The following is a 27,559-nucleotide window of genomic DNA, read 5'->3' as shown; positions in this document are numbered from 1 at the left end:
GTTCAATAAATACTCTCAAGTTTCATTATTATTAAAGATTCCATCGAACATTAGCTCAGCACATCCTCCCCAAGGCAGTTATGCTGAGGTAGCCTCAGTCACATCTCCAATTTTTCCAAGCTTTTCCAAGTCTGGGACATCTCAGCCTGGTGGTCTCAGTGTGACAAACATGGAGGAGGCACAGCTTCAGCTGGTAACTGAAGACACTGAGACCAAGCACACGTGCACACACACACCCACGTGCACACACAAAGCAGCTTCCCCATTTTCTCTGTCACTCAGCAGTGACTGGGAAACAAGAGCTTCCATCTCCAGCATACTGCACCCGGTCAGACCCAGAGGCCGCCGAGACAGGGCACTGGGGCCCCTTGAATGCATGGCACTAACAGGGCAGGGTTAGAGCTACGTTACTCTGCCACCGACGGGCAGGCAGCCGTGAGCACTGGGACAACAGAGGGAGGACAGAGCACCCCGCCTAGCCTGGCTTCCCCCACCAGGACACAGAGGGAAGTCCTCTCCCATTGCATGGGTTGCACAAGCCACGGAACACCCAGCCTAATCCACTTCATACCAGTGCCTGGGCCAGTTAGCACCAGTACAGAATCAGACAGTGAGGTGGCTCTAGGCCACAGGGATGGAAGGAATATCCGACAATCACATTCCCTACTCAATGGAGAAGGTAAGGGGCCACAATCGCTCTGGCAGCATTTTAAACATGGGAAAGTAGCAGACGCCCACACATGAAGGCAGCAGAGCCCAGGCTGCGGTGGGAGTTGCCCAGGAAATGGTAGGCCAAGCCTTGCTCCAGACACCCTGAAACCCCGGAGAGGCCAAGGACCAAGGGAGGAAGCCCGAGGGAGGAGCGCCCCAGTCCGCATGGCCAGGCTTGGTGCAGCAAAACAAACGTAGCTCCCCTTCTGTGAACCCCCGAACCCTCTGCTTCGGTGAGCTCCCAGCAGGGTGGGGTCCCAGGGAAGCCAAGCTGGAGGCAGGTCCCTATCTCATGGAGCTATCAGATGAGACATCGCGATCGGAGTCCTCAGTCTCGCTTGGCGGTGGCGGCGGCGGGTCGCTAAGCGGGACCGCAGTGAAAGCAGGAGACTTTCTAGAAAAAAACACCAGTTGTCACCTTGGGGTAGGCAGGGATCCTGAGGAGGCTGGCACTCCTCTCCCCTGGCCTTGTTCTTGGCAGGCAGGTGAATAAAACCTTCAGCAAGGGCAGGAGGACCACAGGCTGAGGGTGAATGCGGGGTAAGGGAGAGGGGAGGGGAGAAAGCTCTCCCACCCCACCCTGACGGGGGAAATGGTTCCTGTCTCTATCATGGACTCTGAGAGGCTCAGAGTTCAGAAACATCTGAAGTCACAGTATGAGAGCTGTTGCCTGAGCCTAGTGCACTAACTTGATGGCCCCAGCTTCATGTCTATCTGAAGTATTTTTGTGAATTTTATTTAATTGACTTTTTTGTGGAGGTATAACTTACACAGGGTTAAATGCATGAATCATGGCGCTGACTTGAAATAAAAACCTGCCCCCCCACCCCTTCTGTTCCTTGTCAGTTTTTAGCTGCCTCTAACCAGGGGAACCACCAGAGTTGGTGCAATTGGGAAGTTTCAGCTGTCCAGCCATGATGGACATACATATCATTCAACTACCACGGGAAAGAAAGCTGTCGGGGGGCCAGCCCCATGGCGTAGCGGTTAAGTGCACACGCTCTGCTGCTGGCGGCCTGGATTCGGATCCCGGGCGCGCACGGATGCACCGCTTGTCAGGCCATGCTGTAGCGGCGTCCCATATAAAGTGGAGGAAGATGGGCATGGATGTTAGCCCAGGGCCAGTCTTCCTCAGCAAAAAAAAAAAAAAAAAAAAAGGAAAGAAAAAGAAAGCTGTCGGACTGGGCCAGACACACAGGTGATCTCCAACGAGAGCCCCACATCAAGACGGGACTGAGTCACTGCCGAAGGGGGTTCAGGGCCTGCCCACTGAGGGGCTCTGGTCCAGCACTCCCGCCCTGCATGCACCCACAGAGGAAGGTAGGCAGGGCCCCACACTCCAGGGAAGGCCCTTACCGGTCTCCGGACTGGGTGATGAGCCGGCGGCAGGTCTCCATCTGCACGTCCAGACCTCGCTTCATGCTGCACATCTCCATGTACTCGTGCAGGTGCCGGTTCATGTCGTTCTTGGCAGTGGCCAGCTCCAGCTGTGGCAGGGGCAGGGCAGGGCCATTGGGTCAGCAGGGCCCTGCTCCCAACCCCTAGGAAACTAACACACCCAGAGCACTCCGGGCAGGGCGCCCAGGCAGCCGTGCTTGAGGGCTCAGATTTAAAAATAAATCAGATCAAGGCAGAAGGCACCCAATATACTATCACTCCTCCTAGTTTTCCTGGGGAAAAAACTTTGCCTACACAGGACTGCAAAGGGATCTGCTACAGGCCTGCGCTCTTTTAACAGACTCATTGATGAGAGCAATGAGGAAAGGAATGTAAATGGGCAGGATGGAGAGGACCCGAGAGCACAGGGCTGCTATCTGTGGATGGCCTTGCTCCCTCCCTGGGGTTCCTACATGGCTTGCCTCATCCCTCATCCCTCACTCCCCGTACAACGCTGAACCCAGTCTGTCTCTCTCACTCAACTGGGAGCTCCTAGAAGGGCTGGCCACGGGGGTTGTTCATCTCTGCCTGTGCATGCCCAGCACCTTGATGGGAAATTAATTAATTGACTTTGTGAGGCATCTACAAGACTCACGGCACAAAGAACAGCAGTCTGCACTGCTGAAAGGGGCTCGATTCTCTTAGCATCCATTTTCTCCATATTACTTTATTTTCTCACTTGTAAGCCATTTTCAGAGACTAACAGAAAGACTCCCTGCCACATCGAATGTCCTACTGGTTGCAAGATGTATCTCGATTTAAGAAATGTTATATGTGAAAAAATGAGGGGCTCAGAGTCAAGGAAATCCAGTCTCCCTCCCAGAGCCCAACGCTGCGCCCAAGCTTCAAGGCAGAGCTGAGAGGCCACGCAAAGGCAGTAAAAGCCCTGGGCCAGAGACAGTCCATTGCTCCCTTTGGGGTACAAAGGACAGAAGGGGAGGCAGAATGAACTTGCTGGGAAGTGATCTGCTTGACTGCCTGAGAGCAAAGAGCAAGTGCAGGAGAATAGCCATGAAGTATGTGAACTGGACAGAGGAGACCACCCATAATTCATCCAAACTGGACAGAGAGGATGGGAACGTGGAGAAAGAAGTAAACGGGTCACAGGGCAGACAAGAGAAGTCAGGACAATGATGTTTGGGATGAGACGGGGCTGGGGGGATCAGAAGCCCTAGTGAGTACAGCTCAAATGGCAGCCTTGGTGCCAGAGCTGGGATTCCAGCTGGGGTCCCACAGCAGCCAGCCAGAGGAGCAGGATGCACTGACAATCTAGAAAGAAAACATGATGCCACCAGCTCTTGTTCACATTGGCTGCCACCTACACCCCAATTTCTCCACCTCGGAGAGCCGGAGTGGAAGGGGCTGGTTCTGGAGCCCATCCCTCAGTGGGATGGGAAAGAAGGAAATGAACCAGGTCTATTCCATGAAAATACAAGGCTATGACTACCACCAGCTGTCTCCACATGGGGGTATGTCTCCCCTTAATTCACACACTGCAAGCAGGGAGGAAGTCAGGAGATGACCGCATGTGAGGAGGTGTCTGCAACACCTCACACTGGAAACTCCAGACTCGCTGTGTGACCAGAGGTGGGGGAGGGCTGGGAGCTGCCAGAGAGAGGAGGAGCTAAGGGAGAAAGAGCTCCCTACTCCCCTCCACCCTGGGCCTTGGCTTTCCCATCCAATAATGGGAAATGGTCCTTGCCACCATCTTGGTGACCCTGAGAGATCAAAGGTCACTGAGATAAAGGGACCTCAGGTGCCCCAGATGAATCACCAAGAGCAACACTGCCACCAAAGCCACCATGTCAACTCTGCTAACATTTCTCCTAATATCATTCTCCTGGGAGAGAAGAAGACAGCAAGATGGGTGCAAATGGGAGAGCGGAGAGCAGTTCTCCCTTCCCATCTCCTCGGCTAGTAGCACAAACCTGGCTGTGTCTTAAAACCTAGGCTTTGTCTGCCTGGGCAAAAAATAAAAGAAGGTTTTGCTTAAAAGAGCAGGACCATTTGATATGTGTTGGGAGAATGAGTATGTAGGAAAATAATTTCTCAACTTTTTCTCAAAATGCAGGCAGTGTGAGAGTAGTACGAGTGTAAATCTGCCACGTGGGCTGGAAGGGAGGCTGAGGGTTACAGCAGCCGCCGGCCTCACCTGTCAGAGTGCCCAGGGAAGGGCTCTCTCCCACACGGGCAGGAGGCTCACAGAATCCCATCCAACCCTCCCTGCAGCCCCCTTCATCCAGGGTGCCGCAAATCCTTCCTGCAGCCCTGAGCATCAGAGGGTTTAAGTTAAAGCGCCTGCTCCACTTGCCATCTCTAGAAGGTTCCTCAGGGTGAGGGAATAAGAAGGGAAGTTCCTCCATTAGCTCAAAGGATGAGCTGAAGAAGCAGCAAAGTTCCACTCCCCTCTCAGTGGAGTCTGCTCCAGCACTGACAGTGGTAGTAACAGTAATAACAAACTACCCTATGATATGCTTACTGTGAGACAGACCTGCCCAAGCTCTACTTGTGCATTATGCCATTTGATCTTCAAACAACCCTACGAGAGAGGATTATTAAGATCCCCATTTTACAAATAAAGGAACAGGCTCAGAGAGAATAAGCAGCTTGTTAAAAGTTCGCGTGGTAGGGCCGGCCCGGTGGCTTAGCGGTTAAGTGCGCGCGCTCTGCTGTTGGCGGCCCGGGTTCGGATCCCGGGCGCGCACCAACGTACTGCTTCTCCGGCCATGCTGAGGCCACGTCCCACATACAGCAACTAGAAGGATGTGCAACTATGACATACAACTATCTACTGGGGCTTTGGGGGAAAACATAAATAAATAAAATTAAAAAAAAAAAAAAGTTCGCGTGGTAGTGAGTAAGCGGCAGAGCTGAGATTTGAACTCGCATCTGTCTGCCTCCCTCCAGAGCCTGAGGTCTGAAGGTACTACAGCTGGGAGACACTCCTCCCCCACACAAGGAAGGGGAAGGCCTTGGTGTCTTGGGTCCCGCAGGGGTGAGGCCACTGCACCTGCGGCCCCACTTACGACCCACCGGGAACCTGTGCCCCTCGGCTTCTGCTCACGTCCTTACCTCTATCTGGTCAATGGTTTCCTGATATTCTTTCTCCCGGGTTTTGAACAGGGACTCGGTATCTTTAATCACCTTCTCCAAACTGTCTTCCTGCTGCTGGAGTAGAAAGGGAAGCAGCGGGAGGCCAATGGGCAGGGATGGGATGGGGGCATTCCACAGGGCCAAGGTGGGGGAGCGAGAGAAAAGTCAGGTTAAAGGAAACTGGAGAAGAAAAGAAAAGGATAAAGGAAGAGGGGAGAAGCAGGTAAAGGACGATGGCCACAGAGGGAAAACAGAGCAAGGAGTGGAGGGAGGGGGAAGGACACAGGCCATCAAGCTGGAGAGGCAGCACTGGAGGGGCCCTGAGGCCGGGAGGGGTGGTTACCTCTCCCTGGGCCTCTGCAGCTGCCATGGCATAGCCTGAGAAATCCTCCCACAGCAGCAGGGTCTCCTCAGTCTCCTCCCAAGTCAGGCTGTCACAGTCGTCCTCAAAATCATACTCCCTCCTAGAGACAGGGAACCCGTGTGTCAAGGAAGGTGGGGCCTTCCTTCTGGCGGAGGGGACTGGTGGGTGGGAGCTCCGGCCTCCTGGGGGGCTGCTGAGGATGGGCCTGCGGGACTCACAGCTGGTTGAGCATGCGCTGCATCTCCTCGTTGATGCTGAGGGCTGTGCTCTCTTCCTCATCCCCATCGGGCTGGCGGGGCCCGTCACTCTCCAACAGGGAGGTGTCCTCCTCGATGGCAGCCTTGCGCTCCCGCTTCCGCCCCCCCATGGATGGGACCTTAATGGGAGACAAGTGCAGAGACTACAGAGACGAGGCCGGGTGCATGAGGAGAAAGGGCGGGGTGGGAGCCGGCAGGGCGGGGAGGGAAGAGGCATGAACCAGCGGGATGGTGGGGGGGACAAGAGAGAGGAGACACAGTTACAATGACAGGAACAGAAACACCAGAGTCACCAAGACAGGCAGACAGACACAAATGGGGACAGGGCTGCAGACTGAGAAGGAAGAAAAAGAAGAACAGAAAATAGAGCAGTAAGATAAGGGGGAAAATGGCTTGTTGGGATCACATTAAGATGTGCATAATGGCTCAAGAGGATTTGTTTTTCTAAAAAAAGTCTTTCTAATGAAATGACGAAACTAAAAAGAAGGTTTTAGGCTGCAAGGAGGACACAGTGTTCACAAAGGAAAACTCGAATCACACATCCAGATCGGACAGCCAGAGGGAGAGGGGAGAGAGAGAGGAAGCAAAGAGAAAAAGAGATCGAAAAAAGGGGAAAGAGTGAGGAAAATAGAAAGGGAAGAAATCTGTGCTGAACAGCCCAGCAGGTCAGAACTGACGGCCAAAGGCCTGGGTGGTTCAGAAACCGGGACTAGGACATTACAAAGCTTGCATGAGAGCCAAACTAACCAGCTTCTTCTGTGGAGAAAGCAAGAGAAGATGAGAGGAAGAGAGAGGAGAGGAAGCAGACACAGGAGAGAGAGAGGGAGGGGAGATGGCGTTAGAGACAGCTTCTAAAGCCTCTCTTCAGAGGCCATCCTTGCCCCCCAGCCTCGGCCCACTGAGGCCCCCATTGCCAAGATAAGGTCCCCAAGAAGAAGGGCAGGGCCTGGCTCTAGTGATGGGCAGCTCTTCCCCTGCCCCAACCCTCCCCTGAGGAGCTCGGGCCCTGGGGAGGTGCAGGCTGGAGAGCCGGGGCCGAGGGCAGCCGCCCTCACCTGGAACATCTTGATCACGTCCTCGCAGTTGCGCTGCTGCGCCACGTCACACAGCTTGGCAGTGATGTCGATGCGGCGGCAGATGTCCATGTCCACCTTCATGGCCTTCTCCTGGATCTTCGTGTCCAGCTCTGACAGGTTCTGTCCAGGGGACACAGGGAGCAGTCAGGAGGCACCTAGCACTCCAGACGCACCAGTAAGGCCCTGGCAAGGTTCTCCTCATGCCTTGCAGTCACATATCACTGTTGCCCCTCCACGAAGGCATCTCCACCTCCTGCGAGCTGAATGCGTCACTTTTCCCTCCCCACCACACCTGCTCATATACTGGGCTGCTCACGCCACTGGCTCCCCGGCCAGACGGGGCCCCGGAGGGTGTGGCCCAGTACTGGGACATGCAGGAACTCATGTTAACTCACGCTCTCAGAGAGAAAGAGAGACCACTGGGAGAGATGAGAGTGGAGAACGTGCCGTAACAACAATAACAGCTAACACGTATCTAGCACTGCACATGTGCTAGCACCGCCCTAGTACATTATGTCTCCATAATCATCCTGCAAAGCACATGCCCTTATTATCCCATCCACAGATGGGATTCAGAGGCAGAGCGGTTAAGGAATTCGCCCAAGGCCACACTGCTAGCAAGCTGCAGAGCCGGATCTGTGTTCCTGACTAACTGCTTAACACCTTCTAGTAACGATGGAGGCTTTGCTGCCTCTGGGACACAACATGTGGACTTTTGTTCCTTCTTTTGCTCTTTAATTGGGGGGTGGCAGGGAAAGAAACGGAAGCAGAGTGAAGTAAGGGGAGGGGTGGTGGACAGAAACCGAATAGGCCCATACTGGAAGGGCTGCCTGCCTGGTTTTAGGCAGCCTAAGGACGGACAGAGGAGCCCCGCCCCGTGCTGCACTCACGTTGCTCATGAGCCCCTTGAAGACCACCAGCTCAGCTTTCAGCTGCTCCACCTTCATCGCCAGCTCCTCTTGGCAGGCATCAGCCTCTTGGGCTTCCTACAGCCAGGGAGAAAACCCTGCCGTTAGTGCACTGCCCATGTGGGAAGAAGGTAAAGATGAGGAGGAGCCGGCTCCAGGCCGAGGGGCGAGCGGGGTCTGAGGGACACACAGGCAGCAGGCGGGGCCTCACCTCCTGGAGCTCGCTCACTCGCTCCTGCAGCTGTATCCGCACGGTGTACTCCTCTTCCCACCTGCAGACACGGGAAGGGAAGAAGGGAGGGAACGTAGGTGCAGAGTCCCTCCCTGGCCCTGCAGCTCCCTGCTCCCCACCTGGCTCAGGCCTCAGCCCCTGGGTCTGGTTCCCTAGTTGGGGAGGAGCCGTGGACAGGACCGTTGGCCAGCCAGTGGCGGCCAGCTGCAGCTGTCGGGTGGCTCCACACTGCCTGGCAAGTGCCAAGCTCAGCAGCTGCCCTCCCGGAACCTCCGGGCCACACACCAGGAACTACATTTAACAGCAACTGCTGCTGGTTCTGGTCCCTCGCTATGCCCTTCCCGCTCAGGCCCCGGCCCAACCAGCCGTCTGGCTGGCTCATCCCCACCTCCTGCCCACACCAGACCACCAGGCCCACCCGGCCCAGTCTCCCACCTTCAGTCGCACAGATCCGGTCTCCCGCCTCCTGCCTGCACCAGAACAGAGCTTCTCTAGCCCGCTGCCCTGCCTCTTGTGGTACCATTTAACCCTGTAAAAGCAGCTGCAGGACACATACCGCATCAACAGAGTTGGTCAAGAGCCTGGGAGGAGATGCTCAAAGTCCATCCCCCACAAGCTCCAGAGACGGCCCACCCAGAGCCCCCTCTAAGTGAGCTGTCAAGAGGGGACACGGCTGGCCCTGAGGATTAAAGCAGTAGAAAGCAGGAGCCTGGGATTACCAAGCACCCAAACCCAGAGGGAAAGAGAAATCGGAGCACGAAAAAGTGGCCCATTACTATGGTGGATGAGAACTAGAAGCAGCATCTCCTGGATCCAGAACAGAGACAAAGACCACAAGTAGGCTAAAAGGCGCTCTTGGCCACAGGCAGGGCCTATTGCCCAGGGCTAGGTTTCTCACATAGGGTAGTCCACAGTCAGCCACTGCATACTCCACCACATCACAGAGGTGGCGGGGTGGGGGGAGCGACATCACTGCTTCGGATTTCAAGACCCTACAAGGTTGGCTGGAACAGCAGACCTTCACAGACCCCATTCATGTAATCTATTACTTCTTGCCACATTCTGGAAAGGCTTCTCCCAGTCTGAGAAAGGTGGGGAACTGCACCAAGAGAGAAACTTCAGGATAAGAAAGGTGGTTAGGAAGTAGCAAAGGGGACAGCAAGAAAATGAAAACCCAAGAGAGCACGTTCTGTAGACGGAGGATTCAATCCTTCCGTCTCCTTCCCTCTATCTTTTTTCCCACCTGCCCTCTGCCCTCTTCCCTGGGCTCTCCCTCCAGTCCCATCTCCCCTTGCTGCCCTGGGCCTCGCTCACATCCGCACTGCAGCATTCCTAATAATAACTCCTCCACATCACTGCAGCTGCCCCTCCCGGTCAGGCAGGGCCGAGGCAGCCAGCCCGGTCACCACCCTGCCGGCTCATGGAGCAGCCCAGCTCCGGGCCTCTTGGCTCCCTGCCCACCCCTCCTGCCAGCCCCCATGTCCTTCTCCTTTTTGCTCTGGCATTTTCATTCAGTCAGGGCCAGTGAAGGGCTCTAGTAGCATCAGGTTATATAGTTCCTTAGATAAGATCTTTATCTTTTCTGGGCCTTGATTTCTTCATCTACAACCTGAAGGCATGGGATGTGGTACCCTCATGCCCCTGGAGTCCATGAGTCCCTGGAGGGAGAAAGCAAGGCTGACAAGGGGACAATAATCCTGGACAAGATGCATCAGGAAGGGTAGGAAGCATAGTTGACAGTGAACTCAACAAATAGAGAAAGAAGCTTAAGTAAGAAAGCTACGTAAGGATTAAGATGAATAAAACTTACAGGGTAAAAAAAATCTGAAAACAAGTCATCCGGAAGCTCACTAGAATGCTATTCGCTCTCCAGCCAGACTGTCCCACAAACAGGCTCATTCTGACCTCCACTCAAATCTGGCCTCACTTACAAGGTTTCCTTAACATATGTAGAATGTGAGCAATTTCCATGTATTCTACATTACCAAACACCTCTCTTCCAAATAAACGGTATCCTTGAGTGAAGTGAGAAAGCAGGGGCTATTTCTATGTCAGAAAAACTGAGGCCAGGAAAAAGAGACCCACTCAAGGTCACATAAGGCTGGGGAGCTGAAAATAGAACCCGGGAGGCCTCACTCCTTCGCAGTTTAGTGCTCAAGCTATGCCCGTGCCCGCCAGGCCACAGACAGGAGCTGCAGTGTTGCTATAAAGAGAACAGAGAGGGCAGGGAATTTGGGGTGGAAGAACGAGTAACTGCTAGTGTCACGTACCAGACGACTCTAGCTGCGGGGCCCTCTGCGCAGCAGCCTGCTGCAGAGTGATGAGCTCATCAGTCCCCAAGGAATAACTCTTTGCTGCCCTGGACAGCTGGACCAAGGACAAACACTCTCTCAGTTTAAAAAAAAAATGCCCCTGAGAACAGCAGTTGTTCCTGTGGTTATGAGTGCATTCCAGAATTGTCCATGTTGCACTGCTGACTGTGTTAATTAACTCCTGCAGGGAACAGGGCAGGGGCCCGGGCAAGCTGGCTCTGGGTAGCATCTGAATGATGGTTTTAGGATAATTGAGATTCCCAAAGACACTCATAATACAGACTACAATTAAGGAAGCCAGCATGAGCACAGGACTCAGCCTCAGAAAGCCTGCTGATCTGTGATCTACTAGATGCTGGCAGGTTACAGATCGCTGAAGGTTGATCCAGACCCAACCAGTAATTCCCTAGAATGTTCAGCCAGTCCCCACCTGATACCAGTCTCTGCTACACTTCAAGGGTAATTCCCAGGCCTGCCCACCAGGGGTCAGAGTAGCCGATTAAGAGGTTAAACCTGAAGGCCCCAAACCAAAGTCTCCTTCTGACCTGTCATGTCTTCCTCCTCAACCACGGCATGGGTCAGGGAGTCTACAAAGTGCTGGCTGTGCCCGTGCCTCTGTCCTAACTGTCCTGCTTATCAACCCTCTAAGAAATCACTTGGCATAGAGCCAGCACACCGGCATCATACCCCTTCCCCTCGCCCCTTGTGCTACCCAGCCGGGCTCCTCGCAGAGAGCCCAATCATCATCTCAGAATGCACTGGGCCTGCCCCTAGCTGCCTTATACTCATAGGGTGTGTCCATATACCCAACTTCTGCCTACTCAGTTCCTCCACTGGCCCTGCTTGCATTTCCTCCGCCTTCAGCTCCTTGCGCTTCCACAGATTCCCCCAGCTTCCACCAGCCCTGTGACAACCACCAGACCTTCCCCTTTCCCTAGGGAATTCCCTTTACTCTTCCTTTTCCCATTTTTTTGACCTGCTCCAAGCAATGCCCTGAGGTCCCCAAAGCCTTTCATATGGAACTAGAGCGGGTACCCAGTTTCCGTGACAGCTTTGGGAAGCTCTGGGCAGTGGCAGGATCATTGCTGCAAGGTGCAGCCTCTCCCTCACCACCCCCTTCTACTTCTCTTAGACTCCCGGAACTAAAGCTATTGGCTTTGCCTCTTACTTTTGATCAGTATGTGGAGTTTATGTTACAAAACTGCTCTGAGGGCTGAGGCTGGGGGGATAAGCAGTACCCCAAATGTGACCTCTCAGACCCGTGTTCCTTTCTCACCTCACAAAACCCCAGAGTTTACATAGTCATCGAAACACTACAGCCTAGATGAGAGAGAAGGAAAAGCCAGACGAAAAAGATGACTTCCCCACGGTATTCTGCTCCTCGCCTCCTTCCTCCTGTCCGGCGTGTGACGTCTGCCTTCTCGGTGGATCTTAGTCTCCCGGTATCCAATTCCGTCTGTCTACTTCCAAGCTCCTCCTCACACAGCAGGAACTCTCCTCTTACTTGATTCCTCCCTGATTCCGGGCCCCAGCTGAGGCCCTCCCCTGGAGCTGCACAGAGTCCCGGCCCTACGCTGGCATGAGACGCCGAGCCCCTGCCCACCTCCCCGGCCCCTTCCCGGCCCCTACCTCCGCTTGTACTCGTCCCGCTCGCGCTTCACTTTGGCCAATACGTTGTAGAGCGCGCGGATCTCGGGGGTGATGGTGTCGATCTGCACGCCCACCCCGTCGGGGTGCACCCACGACAAGCCAGGCCCTTGCACCAGAGTGGGTTCCAGTCCCGGCCCGAGCCGGCGGGCGTGAGAGAAGGACCAGATGGTGCCGGGCATGAAGCGGGCCGACGAGGAGTAGGCGGCGGAGGCGGAGGTGGAGGGCGACGAGTGGCCGGCGGCGGAGGGCGCGAGGGGGCCGGCCGGCGAGCGCGCGGGTGAGCCCAGCACCCGCGCCGACGGGGAGCAGACGGCAGCCGGCCGGGTGCCCAGCGGCAGCCCCAGGGGCCGGACGGGGCTGACGAAGCCGGTCTGGACGGCCTGGTCGCGGCGAGCCAGGCCCCGCCGGCCCTGCTTACCCTCTTCCAGCGCCTGCTGCAGCTGCTTCTCCAGCAGCCGGTTGCGGCGCTCCAGCTCGTGCACCTTGGCCAGGAAGCAGCGGAAACGGAGGTTCAGGGTCTTGAGCACGTTGATGTTGGAGCCCAGGTCGTTGCGGAGCGCCATGGCGGCGGGGGGCGCCGGGCCCGGCCCGGGCGGCGAATAGGGGGCCGGGCCGGCCGGGGCGAGCGGCGCCGGGGCCACGTCCCCTCCCCCGGCGAAGGGGTCGCCTCCCAGGGGGTCCCCCAGCGGCCCGGCCAGGCCCTGCTGCTCCTGCTGTAAGAGGAAGAGGTTCGGGCCGAATAACGGATTCATGGCTGCGCCTTCTGCTGGGAAACGGAGCCCGGTGCAGGAGCAGGGATGGAGGGCGACGGAGACGAGCCAATGAGGCGCCAGGGGGACGCGGGGCAACCAATCAGACGGCCCGGCAGAAGGGGCAGAGGTCAGGGGGGAGGGGGAGGGCAGAGAGGAAGCCAATGAAAGGCTCAATCGCAGGCTGGCAGCGGGACCTTTCCGGGTCTCAGGCAGAGCCCCGAGCTGAGAGGCCCCCAGCCTGTGCCCGGAATCCAGCCGGAGTGCCAGAGGAGCATAAAACCCAGGTCTTCCAGGGCTCCGTGGGTTCTGAGGGCAGGAAGCCCACCTCCCCTACACCTCTAATGCCTTCCTCTCCCCAGAGTCCACACACCCTACTTCTGACTCCATGACTCCTTCCCTGGGTCCCTGGGGAGACCAAGGATCTCTGGAGCCTGAACCTGACCCGACTTCTCAGTACACCACACTGCTCCCTCTCTTCAGAGGATCTCCATCCCACCCTCCCACCTCTACCCTTAAAGCAGCAAAGCCAGTACCCAGTCCCCTCAAAAAGACACAGCGCCAGAGATTATAAAATGTATATTAAATTTCACATGCACAGCGGGGAAGACACCCTCCCAAAGGTAAGAGTTCCAACCAGTGACAATGGCAATGAGCCACCCTAGGCTAGTTTCAGCCATCCGCCTAGGACAGCAGTGGCTGGTGGCTGCCTGTGGACTGAGATTTTCTCCTCTTTGCTGGTGGGAGCCCGCTGGAACTGAGGGGAGATGAGGTGGGAGTCTTAGGTCCCTTGGGGGTGCCATTCTGTTTCTGGAAGACTGCCTTCTTGAAAGGCTGCTCTGGCAACTGCTGCTTTACCTTCTCAGCCCCTTTGGCACTCCCAAGGGGCTGATCACGGTCCTCGGGCTTGAGAGGGGCCTGGGTCCTGGAGGACATAACAGCAGGCGTCGCTCTGTCTGTGCCCTTGGGAGGAGCACTCTGCTTCAGAAAAGCAGCTTTCCTGGAGCACTGCAGTTTAGGTGACCGTTGCTTTAATTTCCCCATCACCTTTGGTTCCCTGATCACTTCAGCTTTGACAGCTGGCTGAGTGCTATCCTGGAGCCTGGAGGAAGCCTGGGCCTTTTGGACAGAAGATACAGTGGACAACTCTGAGTCTGCCCCTTTGGAGACGCCATTCTGCTTCTGGAAGGAAGCCTTCTTGGGGTGTGGCCGTTTTTGCAGCTGCTGCTTTGCCTTCATAGCCACTCTGGCCTTCTTGGCTGGCTTGCTGCTGCTCTCAGGCTTGGCAGTCACCTGAGCTTTCGGGTCAGGCAAGTCTGGGTTTGTAGGGGCGGATGGTGCAAAATCTCCTGGGGTTAAAATTAAACAGATGGTTTGAGAAAATGGGCCTCATCACTAGGTCCTGATCATTAGTGGAGAAGATAAGTAGAGGTATTAAAATAAGGAAAGTGCCCAGGTGTTTCACACACTTCAGGCAGTGCCTAAGAGCAGACTACCTAGATTCGCATTACTTATTATCACCTGGCCTTTGCTCAAGTTGTATTTGAACCTTGTATTAAAGAAGAGATCACTACTCATCCTTGGGCCAAAAGGTTTTTTGAGGAAGCTGTGCCCCCTTGAGGACAGCAGGTAACAAGACATTCTGGAGGAGGTGAATCCTGAAGAAACCTGAAGCACTGGGCTTTTTAAAATTTTTTTAATCAGAGAAAATTTTTTTTCATGTGGATTTTGATAAGATGCAGGAAAATAAGAAAATACACAGCAACTAAAAACAAGCTAGTAAGACATAAATGAGGACTGACATTAAATATGTACTACAGCAAAAAAAAAGTTACAGCAAATTTTGCTATTTCTGAAGGCTTTTGTTTTGTTACCATTCAGATGTGACTTTTGTAAAGGCATTATTTATTTTAAAAAATCAACTCAATAACTCAAGCAGTTTGTATTCAGAGAAGCTGGCCTCTCCGTCCTCCAACTAAACCCAGGGTTATAGCACAGCATGCAGAGCACTCAAGCCTGTTTCAGAAAACCCCACCTTCCCCTTGAGATCCAGGCCAGACTCCTCAAGATGGCTGAGAAAACAATCTGCAATTAGTGTGATGGGCTCAGAGAATTGCTGATAGCTCTGAGGAGTCTTGTGCCAACCCAGTGCTGACAATGCTGGACCAGCAGAGGTCTATTACCAGCCAGGCAACCCTCGGCCAAGAAGGAACAGAAACCACAAAACACACTGGGAATGCATTTAGTGCCGAACAACTGCAACCACTTGGCAGAATCGAGGAAAAGGCCTCCGTCCATATGAACGCTTAAACCTACTCAAATGGGGGCCAGGCTCGGGAACCATTCCAGCTGGGTTAAAAAGAGTCTTGTCCAAGCATGCAAAGGCGGGGATAAGGGAGGCAGAAATCCTTCCCTTCCCTGCAGTCACACTATAAAGCCTCCTGAAAGGTAGAAAGAGCAGATCGCTTACCTGATTGGGACTGGGGAATGGAATTGGAAAATTTCTTGAACTTGGCAATAAAGAAACCATCCATATTGTGGGTGTGAGGGTAGAAGCGGCGGGTGGAACGCAGAGTGGGGTGGAAGCGCCTTTCTCGAAAGCGGGTAAAACCCTCCTGGCCAAAGTCTAGACCTGTAGGCACCAGCCGCACATTCCTCTTTTTCAGGGCATAGTCTACCACCCACTCATTCTCTTCCACCTGGACGTGTGGGGAGACAAAGATGGAAGGAAGAGCAGAGCTGGAGCAAAGGGAGCTCTAAGGAGCAAACAGTCCCCCAGCCCTGCCCTCTCTTGCTCTGCCCTGACAGGCCTCACCATGATGGAACAGGTGCAGTAGACGAGGTAGCCCCCTGTCTTGGAGGTGGCATTGACAGAGTCAATAGCACTCAGGAGCAGCTCCTTTTGAAGGTGAGCACAGCGCAGGATGTCCTTCTCATCCTGTCCCAGAGAGAGAAGAGGGAGGGACCCAAGGGTGTCGAAATTTCAAAAGGCAGCCTCGGGAGGAGGGGTGAGCTACTGACTGCTGAGTGCTCCACCACCTCCCGTTCCAGCTCTGCAAGGCCCAGCCAAGGCCTCTCGGCTGGTCCCACTGCCCACCTCACCCCCAACCCCAGCTCACCTTGTTAGTCTTCACAGCTGGGTCCTTGGAGATGATCCCAGTGCCACTGCAGGGAGCATCCAGCAGTACTCGGTCAAAGCCCCCCACCACCTGGGGAAAAAGTGTAGGTGAAGCAGATGTTTTTGGCAACTTGTACTGCACCATTTATTTCCTAGGGGCAAATCTAAACATTCTGATGTCAGGAAGGGGGCAGGTGAATTGGAAGACACCTCAGGAGAGACGCACAGAGGGGAGTCCCACCTTGGGGAACTGGCGCCCATCGTAGTGGCTGATAATGGTGTTGGTGACTCCCAACCGGTGCAGGTTGCCCACAACACTCTTGAGCCGCTCAGCACTGGCATCATTGGCAAGGATCACACCTGTGTTCTTCATCAGCTGGGCTGAAAGGAGGGCCAGCACAGTACTCAGCAGCCAGCTCCTCTGCCTCCACACTTGCTGGCCACGCTCCAGCATAGGAATCCACTTCAAAGCAAACTTCACCCCCAATAAGCCCTGCTCCCCACTGTCTACTGTATAGGCCTGCCCAGTCTGCACTGGCCCCTGGTGATGAGCGAGCCTACCAACGTGGTTTTTCATTGTTACTGAACACCCTTCTGGTCCTACAGATGAAGTTACCTCGTTTATTTTTTTTTTTTAAGTTTTTTTTTTAATTTATTTATTTTTCCCCGCAAAGCCCCAGTAGATAGTTGTATGTCATAGCTGCACATCCTTCCAGCTGCTGTATGTGGGACGCGGCCCCAGCATGGCCGGAGAAGCGGTGCGTCGGTGTGCGCCTGGGATCCGAAACTGGGCCGCCAGCATCGGAGCGCGCGCACTTAACTGCTAAGCCACAGGGCCGGCCCCTGAAGTTACCTCTTTTAAGTGATAACCTCTTAATAAATGGCTATGACTAATTATGTGCTGAACACTCTGCCAAGGACTTCTACATGCATATCTCAACCCTCACAACCAAGCACAATGGCCAACCCAAGCACAATCACTACCCCATTTTACAGATGACAAAAGAAGATCAGGGGCTTGCCCAAGGTCACATGGATGGTAAGCGGCACACGCGGGGCCAGAATCCAGGCCGAGTCCAGAGCCTGTGCTCCTCACCACTCTGCTAGCTGCGTGTGCACTGTTCCTCGAGCACTAGCCAGTCACTGACCCCATCCGCTTTTTTTTTTTTTAAAGATTTTATTTATTTTCCCCCCAAAGCTCCAGTAGATAGTTGTATGTCATAGTTGCACAGCCCTCCAGCTGCCGCATGTGGGACGCGGCCCCAGCATGGCCGGAGAAGCGGTGCGTCTGTGCGCGCCCAGGATCCGAACCCGGGCAGCCAGCAGCGGAGCGCGCGCACTCAACCGCTAAGCCACGGGGCCGGCCCCCCCATCCGCTTTTAAAAGCAGAGAGTCAGATGAATCCTATCCCTGCCTGCCCTTCTCATACCTATGTAGCTTGTCTTTCCTCCAGGAGCACAACACATGTCCAGGATCCGCTCATGTTCCTGGGGTGCCAAGGCCATAACAGGCAACATGCTGGAGGCTCCCTGCAGCATATAGTGCCCAGCCAGGTACTCGGGAGTAGCGCCTGTGGAAGAGGACCCGTCTGTGACGTGCTGGGACAAGGGCAGGGGCAGAAGGGCTATTCGGCAGGGAACACTTACCAATGGGCACTGAAGAATCATATACAACTAGTCCCGTCTTTGACCACTTGCCCAGGGGATCCAGGTTAACCCCACGATTGATTAGTGCCTGAAGATAAGAAGGATAACGATTTTAAAACCTCATAGGCTATGATACCCAAAGAACAGATGGAGATATGAAAACTTCGTCACATCAAGAGATCCGTGGCTCCACAACTCCTAGAGTTCTTAGAACACAGTCATCACAGATTCCCTGAATGCAGCGTCTCCCCTCCCCTCTCCTCCCATGGGGTCCTTTCCTTAGCCTCAGGCTCTAACTCAAGGGCTGACCTCCACCCCAGTGGAGCAGACTGCCAGCTCCTATCCTTTTATTTCCTGGAAGTAGACTCTGATTTTCCAAGAGGCTCAGCCCCCTTACCATCTTAAAATTTAACGTTACTGGTTACAGCACAGTAAAGACAATTATCAGGTTATCTTTGCACCAGGAGATACACAACACACAGGGCCACACCACTGACTTTAGAACAGGGGTCTTTAACCTGGGGTCCCCGAACCCTTGGAAACAATGAGCCTAAAATATTGTTTGTGCATGTGTGTTGTGTCTTTTTCTGGGGGCAGGAATCAGCTTCACCAGCTTTTCAATGATCTAAAAGGAAGACAACTCCCTCCCATTTCTTTCTGAGGCAGCACTTTTATCCTAATGCAGATGTCTCAACCCTATCACAGGGAGCAGAAGCTGAAGGGACGAGTTTCCCACTCCACAGAGATCCCAAGCCCTGAGCTGGTCAGACAAACCCAGGATGACACCAGGCCTGCCCAGGTTTGCCTCCCGAGACCATGCCTGTACCAAGAAACGCTTAGGTACTGAGACCTCAACCCAGTCAGGGTGGGACAGCGGAGTCTCTGGGGTTAGCAGAAGTTGGTACCTCCCTGAGATAAGCAAATCTCAAAACCCGCCCCTCACCTGAGCAAGGTCTCGGCGCCGGGTTTTCAAGGTATTGGTCCTGAGAGTGATGGGCCGGGGCACCTCATTAGCTTCTAAGAACTCCACCAGCTGGGAAAGCAAGATGGCAGGGGACAAGTCAGGCCAGCCAAAGAGCTCAGCCACAAGAGAAGACAGCAAGGGGGCTGAGTGCCTTCCTTACACAAGGTAAGAAGAGAGAAGGTGAGAAAGGAGGAGCAGAAGGAGCATTAGACTGGCAATTCAATACCTCAGACATAGGGAAGAGGTCCATAAGTTTGCCAAGCAAGAAGTCTCCATAGGAGTAGTAAATAGCCAGATCCTTCTGAAGCCGGTGCAGATATTCAGACCGAGATCGACCTTCCTCCCGTTGAGTCCCAAAATCACGCAGCACTCCCACGATATCTTGGATGCGCTTGTGAACTCGCTGCAAGTCTGGAGCCTGCGCATGTGAACCAGCTAAGGAACTATTTCATGATGTCCCAGGGCCTGGAAATCCCCTCCCAAGCACCTCCGCCCACCCCTCACCCTGCCCTAGAAGGATATCCTGCTCCATCTCCCCAGCAGGGGGCAGCATAAAAGGCTCCTCCTCATCCACATTGATCTGCAGGCCCCCATCTGTCTCCTCATCCTTTGGGCTTGACTCAGGGGACATTTCCCCCTCTTCCTCCTCTTCATCAGTTTCCTCCTCCATCCACTGGCCCCTAGAAACAGGCCCAGGAACAGAGTGATTCATAGATCAAAACAGACACCTCCTCTTTCCTCACAGTTTCCTCCCCCTCAGCCACTGCCAATTCTCCAAGCTAAGAGTTTCCAAAACTCACCCAGCAACAGCTTCCTGGGCCTTCTGCTTCCGAGCAGCCCTTTCAATGGGCAGCAACTGAAAAAAGAGACAAGGGGCTAGTAATGAAATCCTGCACTTCCACCATCCCTGGTAGTACTTTCTACCGCTGTATTTTATTTTTTCCTAAATACAGACGTAACACTTGCTCTCACAAGGAAATATAGACCCTAAAGAAGCGAATATAAGATTGGCACAATATTAACCACTGCTGAAACTAAGTGATGGATTGAAAGGGTTCATTATATTGGTTTCTACATTTGTGTCTACTTCCCCTTCCATTAAAAAGTTCAAAACATTAATACACACCCATATGTTCAGGGGTACAAAAATTGCCCTTGGGCATCCATTTTGCCATATTTTCTTCCAGACTTACTCTATATTTTTCACATAGTTAAAATCATGATGCATTTTCAAGTTTGTTTCTTCCCTTTTCATTCAGTTAGATCACAAGCATTTTCACAGACATAATGCCCAAAAATTAATCTAGCATATGAATGAAACATAAGTTATTTAAGCACATTGAGTATTTTGGAAGTTTCCAGAGTTTTTGGCATTATGACCCACACGGTGCCTGCAAATCTCATAACAGTAACACTGTAGAGAGAATGGGGGTTGTGGGAGAGGGTTGCAAATGGGAACTTGCTAATTCCATACTACTCTATATTGCTTGAATTTTTCTAATAACAGACTCATATACTAATTACGTAATATACAAGTAACTTCTTATACCTCGGTAAATAAATCTTTGTCCACATTCTGGCTCATATTCCTAAACAGAATTACTAGGTCAGGGGCCGGTCCCGTGGCTTAGCGGTTAAGTGTGCGTGCTCCGCTACCGGCAGCCCGGGTTTGGATCCCGGGCGAGCACCGACGCACTGCTTCTCCAGCCATGCTGAAGTGGCGTCCCACATACAGCAACTAGAAGGATGTGCAGCTATGACACACAACTATCTACTGGGGCTTTGGGGAGAAAAGGGGGGAAAAAAAAAGAAGGAGGAGGATTGGCAATAGATGTTAGCTCAGGGCTGATCTTCCTCATTAAAAAAACAAAAAAAGAATTACTAGGTCAAAAGGAAGAAACTTTTCAAGGTCCTCAGACGCCAAATGCTTTATAAAACACGTGTGTGCATTTCTATTCCCATCAGTGGGGCAGACAAGTGTCCACCTTACCACATCCTCACCAGCACTGAGCATTCTCATATTTTAAAATGCTCTATTCGGGCCGGCCCTGTGGCTTGGTGGTTAAGTGCGCGCGCTGCAATGCTGGTGGCCCGGGTTCAGATCCCGGGTGCGCATCGAGGCACCACTTCTCCGTCCATCCTGAGGCCGAGTCCCACATACAGCAACTAGAAGGATGTGCAGCTATGACATACAACTATCTACTGGGGCTTTGGGGGGAAAAAATAAAATAAATAAAATCTTTAAAATGCTCTATTCTACAGCTCTTTTAAACTTGCGTGTACACTGAGAGGCCATAAGATGATAGGAAAGCAGTGATGGAACACTAAGATATCTTCTCTACTCAGGCTTATCCTTGTCACTGAGGCATAGTCTCAAGGATCTGGAAAGACTAAAAGGCAAGGCTTCCTTCCTGAACAGATAAATCTCACCTCTTCACCTTCATCCTCATTGTCATCCTCTGAGTTGGAGTCAGCTCCATAGTCATCTATCATATCAGCGTCGCTGTCTTCGGAGCCCCAGAGGTCCCCCTGGTTCACCACACCATCCTCTTCAGAGTCTTCCTCCTCCTCTTCCTCCTCACTGCTATGGGTTGGTGCTGGGCGCTTCTTGCCTTGAGCAGTATTTAATAAGGACTGGGCTCCCTTCTTACCAGGTGTCTGGAGAGCTCTTGCAAAGATCCCTAAAGGTTTGAAGAATTCTGGACTGATGGCAGTCACACACTGATAGAGCCTGTATTTTCTACTCCCAAGAATGTCCTTTGGCTGTTCCTTTCATTCCAGAAATATTTAGCAGGCCCTTCTCTACCCAGGACCCAGAGGGTTCCTCATGTAGCACCCAGCTCCTATTTTCACTGACCTTTTGGTAGCTCTCCAGGCAATGGTTTGATCCCAGGAGACTTATTCATCTTAGGGGCTTCAGCAGAGCCCAACTTCCTCTTGACTGCTCTGAAAAGATATAAGGAGTGAGAAAATGGAACATATCTCCAAGCTCTGCCATTTCTCATGACAGGGAAACATGACAGTCCCCAAACAGCCCTTTCCATCATCATGATCACATGGATTCATGTGGCTTAGGATGAGCAGCACCAGTTGACTCGATATAAGTCTAGACATCCTCACTCACCTCTTCCGAGCACGACTAGACAGCCTCTTGGAATTTTCATCACCAGCTGTTAAAACATAAAAAAGAGGCAGAACAGGAGGTTACAGGTGAAATGAAAAAGAGCAACAGGAGAGAAAATAAAAGTGGGGAGAAATGAGTACAGTAATTAAAGGGAGTAGACTGCAACTCACTCCACAGTGTTTTACCAGGAGCTGGATAAGAGATGTAAAGGAGATGATCTCCATCTGGTTGTTCACCAACCAAATCCAAACTGGGCCTCCTTCCAGACTACTTTTTTTTTTTCTTTGAGGAAGGCTGGCCCTGAGCTAACATCTATTGCCCATCTTCTTCCTTTTTTCCTTTTTTCTCCCCAAAGCCCCAATAGGTAGTTGTATGTCACAGTTGTACATCCTTCTAGTTGTTCTATGTGGGACTCCGCCTCAGCATGGTTTGATGAGCGGTGCCTAGGTCCATGTCCAGGATCCAAACCGGCGAACCCTGGGCTGCCGAAGCACGGGAACTTAACCGCTTCGCCACTGACCGGCCCCACCTCCAAACTTCTGATTGCAATAAATAGCATCATCACCATTCTGATAACACAGACTCAAAATTTATCTTTTCTTCTGCCTTTTCCTTTACTCTCAATTTAATCAGTCACTAGCCACAGTAGATTTTACCTTTATGATTGCTGTTTTTCAAACATTCTCCAAGAAATAAAAGGTTTAAATCTCAGCCCTGTCACTTAATAACTATATGCAGGTCATTTAACCTCTCAACATCCGTTGCCTTAACAGTGCCTCTCCCACAGAAAACTAAGAGAATGAAGTGATATGATGTGTCCAAAGAGTTCGGTATAGTGCCTAGCACGTGCTAGTACTGCAATAAACTGCATCTTTTGTCCAATGCCCAACACAAACGACCTGTCCATGCTTCTCTCTTACCCAGTGTTCCAAGCAGTAGCCTACTCACCATGTGGGAACCAGCTCTGTGCTTTCCCACCTCCATCCCCTCCACAATGCAGCTCACAGCGACTGGCCTGGAGTCCCCTTCCCAACTTCCACTTGCTAAAATGTCAGCCATTTTTCAAAACCTAACTTCATAACAAAATCTTTTTAAATTCTCTAACTGCATGGGATCCCCCTTCCTCTGAACTCCCTCAATGTTAAACCGGGCCTCTCCTTGCATGGGTTCTTGTGTCCCTGTCACATCTTCCCTAAGTTCTGGCTGATGACAGTGAGTGTTTCATTCACGCCTATTTCCTAATAACTCATACAAACGAAATTCCACTTGAGCAGAATGTGAACAAAAACTAAAAAACGGACGAGGTTATCATACAGATGAAAAGATGGCACAAAAGCTGGAGAATGGGGAGGAGGCAGGCCTGACCCTTACCTGCAGGCAAGAATCTGGCGAGTTCGGTCTCGGCACCCTTCTGTTTCCGGGCCTTTCGGCCCGGCCCGCGCTTCTCCTTCGTAGGGTCCAACTTGCGCCCCATGGTACTGGGGAAACGAAAAATGGGAGCAGAGTCGCGCGTGTTGGCAAGGGAAAGGCACACCGCAGACTTAGCGCATTACGGTGGGAAAGCGCATCCGGTCAACCAGGCCCTCGAGGCCTAACCAAACCCCCTCCACGCGGAGCCCCGGACCCTGCGTCCCTCCCCACGCCCCAGTCCAGGTCAGTGCAGTCACCCTTCCTTTCCCGACTTCCTCCAGAACCACCCGAAGCCTCGGCTCACCCGAAGGCGGGTCCAGGCCCCAGACGCCTCCTGGGTACGCGGGGTAGCACTCCACGTGCACCGCGAGGCTAGCGTTCGGGCGCCGCACTCCACGGAAACGCTTCGCGCAGGCGCGCAGAGCTCGCTTCATTGGTGGCCCCGCCTCTTCCGGCCGCTTCTGGTCCGGCGCGGAACCCGGAACGCTCGCTCGCCCTAGGAACGCGCGCGGGGCTGTCGGCAGCGCGGCCGGGGAAGATTTGGAGACGGACCGCTCCGTTCACAGTCGCAGAGAGCGGCGAAAGGAACCGGGACGGAACCGTTTTGCGCTTCGCTGCCCCTCCCTCAAGGCGTTGGCTTTTCGCCTCACTGCAGATTTCAATCGGAGTAACTGGAACCTGAAAGCCGCCCCTCCCCTCAAACCAAGGCGTGAGATCGGGGCCCTCCTCTTGGCAGTGTCCGCGCTCCGCCCAGTCTCGGGGTCCTGGAATCCCACGCCGCTCTCCCACCCCGATCCCTTCGATTGGGAAGCCCTCTTTGACCCAGACCACCGCTCTGCCCGTCGGGTAGGGTTCCTCTCTGCCTAGGTGCACAGCTGGAGGTCGGAAGACACCTCGCATCCTAGTTTCACACAACTAGATAAAACTTCAGCCTTCCTTCAAATAAATACTAACAGTGCTTAGTAGCTGTTAGAAACTGTTCCAAGCACTTTACTGGTTTTATCTTCATAACTCTATGAGGAAGATAGCTTTATTTTATACATGAGAAATCCACAGCCCAGAGTTCACTTCCTCAACGGTACAGAGCCGTTGGCCGGTAGTACAGGGCACGAGCCCGGGTGGTGTGGGAGCCGCTCATTCCCCCACATGCTGGTCATCCTTGGTCCAGAGCACAGTGGGCACGTGCAGACGTGACACGGTCTCTTGTGGACTATCAGAACACAAGTAGCCCCTGGTTCTCAGCTGCACATTTCCCAGGGCTCCTGTCACGCACACTCATCCACCTGAACCTACACCCACACCGAACCAGAGCACTAAAATACAAGGAAACTTTTATTTTCAGTTTTCATCAAGAAATTTGCTGTGGTTTTTTACGCTTTTGGTTCTTTTCCTTTTTTTTTTTTTTTTCCACTTTATTTCATTCTAGCTGCTCAGTGGCTGGAGCCGCTGGGTTCCTGGTATTAAAAAGATGCCAACAGAGGTAGCTGTGTCTCGCCCAGGGGCCCGGCCCACTCTGAATACCCCAAAAAAGGAGAAAAGGAAACACAAAGTAAACCAACAAAATAAAACCAAAAGGAGAAAGAAATTCAGATCATTTTCTTCAAGCCTGGCGGGACCCACAACAGTTTGTGTGTAACAGACGTTACAGTAGGGAGAAGCCAGGGCCCAGAAGGCGGCCAGCCCGCCAGCTCCCTGCAGATGGCGCCGGCGCTACTGCTGCATGTCTCTCCAGCAGGAAGGGCACCACTGCCCCTCACTCCCTCCCCTCCCCCAGTGCACTGGGGGCTGTTCCTTTACAACATGGAATATGGGGCAGGAGGAAGGAGAGGGTCTCTCAGGCCCCCAGGTGAGAAGCTGGGCAAGGGAAAGTGAGGAAGGTCACTGCTCAGCGGTGGAGGTGGTATCATCAGTCTGATCTTCACTGCTGCTGGGCTACCTACAGGAAAAGAGAGCCAAGGGAGTCAGAATGCCAGACCACAGGAATCCACCTGATCCTACGGGAACTCACTGGTGAGACAGCCCCACCTGTCCAGTATGTAAAGCTAGGGACAGACAGCAAAGTAACAGTGGCTCTGCTCGAACAGCTGGCCAGAAGAAAACGGTCCTACCTGCTGTGGAGTAGGTTCAGGTGCTCGGTTTGCCAGGCGGCTAAGAATGTTACGCTCTGACATCTGTAGCCTCACAGCAACTGGGGGAATTCGGGCAATAGTAGCTGGGAGTCGAGTCACATCGGCTTTCATGTCACTCAGCAGTTCTTCTAGCTGTTTCAGAACTGCACAGGAAAAAAAAAAAGTGGTGAGCTGTGGTGGTCAAGACCAAGATCCTTCTTACCAGTGGACCCCTGCCCCCCATCACTTCTCATTGACCAAGGGACTGATGTGCTGGAATGCTCAAGTATTGTCTTTTGTCACTGTGTCACGTGACCTGGCCTCTACCATGCTCAAATTCCTATTCCTCACATTCTAGTTCCAACTGGCCATGCTTCTATGCTTCTTAAAGTCACCTAACCCTCACTGTCCCTTGCTCCCAACTGTCTCTATTTTCTCTACTTCCTGAGACACGCTTATTCCTATTATTTCCTTTTCTATCTTTCTTCTCCACCTTTTCGAGGTGTCTCCCTCTTCCTTTATAACAGTCTTCCTTTCCTCACTTCACCCTCCACCCCTCTCACAATGTTTTAACTTTAATCAGAAAAAAAAATGTTGAAAAGGGTCTAGAATTTGACAGGATCTTAAATCACCTGAAGTTACCTCTGAAGTATCCCAGATAACACTATATTATTCTGCTTTGCTTTCCACCTCCAACAACTTGAATATATTAAGAGTTGAAAGAGGCAAAGAACTACTGTCCTCGATTGCCTCTAAGACATTAGCTTCCCAAGGAGGAAGGCTAAGCTCCCAAAGGGGCTCTGAAAAAGGTTTGGAAACAAGAAGCCAATGTGTTGGGGAGGGGTAGAGGAAGAAGGAGGCTGAGTCAGCAGGAGGCAGGGGAGCCACTGGCTACCTTTGTGCAGGACTGCATTGGCTGGCTTGTTTCCTGCCATTGACTCCTTGGACAGGTGCTGATGACTCTCCGCCAAACACTCCACCTCAGCAAAGCGGGTGTTTAGGGCCATGGAAGGGTGAGAGGGGTCCTCTGACATGTTCAGGTAAGCTGCCCGGCGCAGCTGTTCCTCAATCACCAGGGCTTGTTCTAAGAGCTGGACAAGGGATAAAGAGGAAATGGGAGATGAACTGACACTCACTTTGCTTATTTCTGATGGGCCTCTCAGAACCTATAAAGAACCTTACAGATGGCTCCCCCAAACCCAAGCAGTTCAACATTGCATTGCCTTCTTTACTCTCCTTTCAAGGTCTACGTTTTTAAAACTCTTTACCCTGGGCCGGCCCTGTGGCTTAGCCGTTAAGTGCGCACACTCCGCTACTGGCGGCCCGGGTTCAGATCCCGGGCGCACACCGATGCACCGCTTCTCTGGCCATGCTGAGGCGGCATCCCACATACACCAACTAGAAGGATGTGCAGCTAAGGCATACAACTATCTACTGGGGCTTTGGGGAAACAAAAAAAAGGAGGAGGATTGGCAACAGATGTTAGCTGAGAGCCGGTCTTCCTCAGCAAAAAGAGGAGGCTTAGCATGGATGTTAGCTCAGGGCTGATCTTCCTCACAAAAACATAAATAAATAAAATAAAACTGTTAAAAAAATAAAACTCTTTACCCTTTATTGATTCACTCATACAAAAATGATAAAAACTCAATTTAGAAAATACAAAATATATAAACAATTAAAATCACAAATTTTACATAATTGAGATCATTCTACAGTAGTCCCCCTCCTTATCCGTGGTTTTGCTTTCCAAAGTTTCAGTTACTCAGAGTCAACTGCGGTCCAAAAATATTAAATGGAAAATTCCAGAAATAAACAATTCACGTTTTAAATTGCACACTGTTCTGAGTAGCATGATGAAATCTTACACCGTCCCACTCTGTCCGTCCCAGGACGTGAATCATTCCTTTGTCCAGCTTATCCATGCTGTATAGGCTACCTGCCTATTAGTTACTTAGTAGTCATCTCGGTTATCAGATTGACTGTCACAGTATCACAGTGATTGTGTTCAAGTAACCCTTATTTTACTTAATAACGGCCCCACAGCCAACTTTAATATTATTGTTGCTAATCTCTTACTGTGCCTAATTTATAAATTAAACTGGGCCGGCCCCGTGGCTTGGCAGTTAAGTGCGCATGCTCCGCTACTGGCGGCCCAGGTTTGGATCCCGGGCGCACACCGACACACCGCTTCTCCAGCCATGCTGAGGCTGCGTCCCACATATAGCAACTAGAAGGATGTGCAACTATGACATACAACTATCTACTGGGGCTTTGGAGAAAAAGAGGAGGAAGATTGGCAATAGATGTTGGCTCAGAGCCGGTCTTCCTCAGCAAAGAGAGGATTAGCATGGATGTTAGCTCAGGGCTGATCTTCCTCACACAAAAAAAACCTTAATTAAT

The 27,559-nt window shown here is 52.5% G+C and overlaps 3 protein-coding genes across 12 annotated transcripts in view; all 3 read right to left on the bottom strand.

The window, feature by feature from the left end:
• Position 1: 1 nt before the first annotated feature.
• IFFO1 (intermediate filament family orphan 1) lies at positions 2–13,098 on the bottom strand. Of its 3 annotated transcripts, none has more exons than XM_087442861.1 (9): positions 12,020–13,098; positions 8,058–8,118; positions 7,829–7,924; positions 6,918–7,058; positions 5,824–5,981; positions 5,585–5,705; positions 5,221–5,316; positions 2,068–2,198; positions 2–1,105 (listed from the first exon to the last, which is right to left on the bottom strand). In XM_087442861.1, the coding sequence occupies exons 1-9, from the start codon at positions 12,790–12,792 to the stop codon at positions 997–999; spliced, it is 1,686 nt and encodes a 561-aa protein (XP_087298987.1). In that variant the 5' UTR covers positions 12,793–13,098; the 3' UTR covers positions 2–996. The 3 variants fall into 3 exon arrangements, with proteins under 3 accessions (XP_087298987.1, XP_087298986.1, XP_004438785.1); XM_087442860.1 differs by having other exon boundaries at positions 2–1,101; positions 12,020–12,853; XM_004438728.3 differs by having other exon boundaries at positions 5,221–5,313; positions 12,020–12,853.
• A 255-nt stretch (positions 13,099–13,353) lies between these two features.
• NOP2 (NOP2 nucleolar protein) lies at positions 13,354–23,522 on the bottom strand. The gene is made up of 16 exons (XM_087442855.1): positions 23,356–23,522; positions 23,013–23,119; positions 21,642–21,687; positions 21,375–21,463; positions 20,948–21,198; positions 19,318–19,373; positions 19,040–19,197; positions 18,744–18,943; positions 18,497–18,586; positions 17,554–17,641; positions 17,337–17,477; positions 16,149–16,288; positions 15,909–15,998; positions 15,605–15,727; positions 15,260–15,488; positions 13,354–14,138 (listed from the first exon to the last, which is right to left on the bottom strand). The coding sequence occupies exons 2-16, from the start codon at positions 23,113–23,115 to the stop codon at positions 13,474–13,476; spliced, it is 2,469 nt and encodes an 822-aa protein (XP_087298981.1). The 5' UTR covers positions 23,116–23,119; positions 23,356–23,522; the 3' UTR covers positions 13,354–13,473.
• Positions 23,523–24,365: 843 nt separating this feature from the next.
• Positions 24,366–27,559, bottom strand: part of CHD4 (chromodomain helicase DNA binding protein 4) — a 28,392-nt gene continuing 25,198 nt past the window's right edge. For 5 of the 8 annotated variants that reach the window (XM_087442851.1, XM_014793867.2, XM_087442852.1 and 2 more), the window contains 3 exons: positions 26,052–26,250; positions 25,160–25,323; positions 24,366–24,987 (listed from right to left, as the gene is read on the bottom strand). In XM_087442851.1, coding sequence (XP_087298977.1) covers positions 24,970–24,987; positions 25,160–25,323; positions 26,052–26,250 — 381 coding nt within the window. In that variant the 3' untranslated portion in view covers positions 24,366–24,969. The remainder of the gene's footprint in view (positions 24,988–25,159; positions 25,324–26,051; positions 26,251–27,559) is intronic. The other 3 variants (XM_014793866.2, XM_004438724.3, XM_014793868.2) reach the window with 1 other exon arrangement.

The sequence above is a fragment of the Ceratotherium simum genome, chromosome 17 (genome assembly GCF_057802395.1).
Source record: "Ceratotherium simum simum isolate JZ-2026a chromosome 17, ASM5780239v1, whole genome shotgun sequence".
NCBI classification, from domain to species: Eukaryota; Metazoa; Chordata; class Mammalia; order Perissodactyla; family Rhinocerotidae; genus Ceratotherium; species Ceratotherium simum.
Note: the sequence above shows the minus strand (reverse complement) of the source record. Positions and strands in the feature narration are given on the sequence as shown.

What these genes read in the sequence shown, in the direction of transcription:
- IFFO1 (XM_087442861.1), bottom strand. Translation starts at nt 12,792, where the DNA reads ATGAATCCGTTATTCGGCCCGAACCTCTTCCTCTTACAGCAGGAGCAG. An exon ending in CAGCGCATGCTCAACCAGCT is followed by an intron (nt 5,706 to 5,823) that starts GTGAGTCCCGCA and finishes CCCTGTCTCTAG; the next exon opens with GAGGGAGTATGATTTTGAGG. An exon ending in ATCACCCAGTCCGGAGACCG is followed by an intron (nt 1,106 to 2,067) that starts GTAAGGGCCTTC and finishes GTTTTTTTCTAG; the next exon opens with AAAGTCTCCTGCTTTCACTG.
- NOP2 (XM_087442855.1), bottom strand. Translation starts at nt 23,115, where the DNA reads ATGGGGCGCAAGTTGGACCCTACGAAGGAGAAGCGCGGGCCGGGCCGA. An exon ending in TCTAGTCGTGCTCGGAAGAG is followed by an intron (nt 21,464 to 21,641) that starts GTGAGTGAGGAT and finishes ATATCTTTTCAG; the next exon opens with AGCAGTCAAGAGGAAGTTGG. An exon ending in CAGCTGTGAAGACTAACAAG is followed by an intron (nt 15,728 to 15,908) that starts GTGAGCTGGGGT and finishes TCTCTGGGACAG; the next exon opens with GATGAGAAGGACATCCTGCG.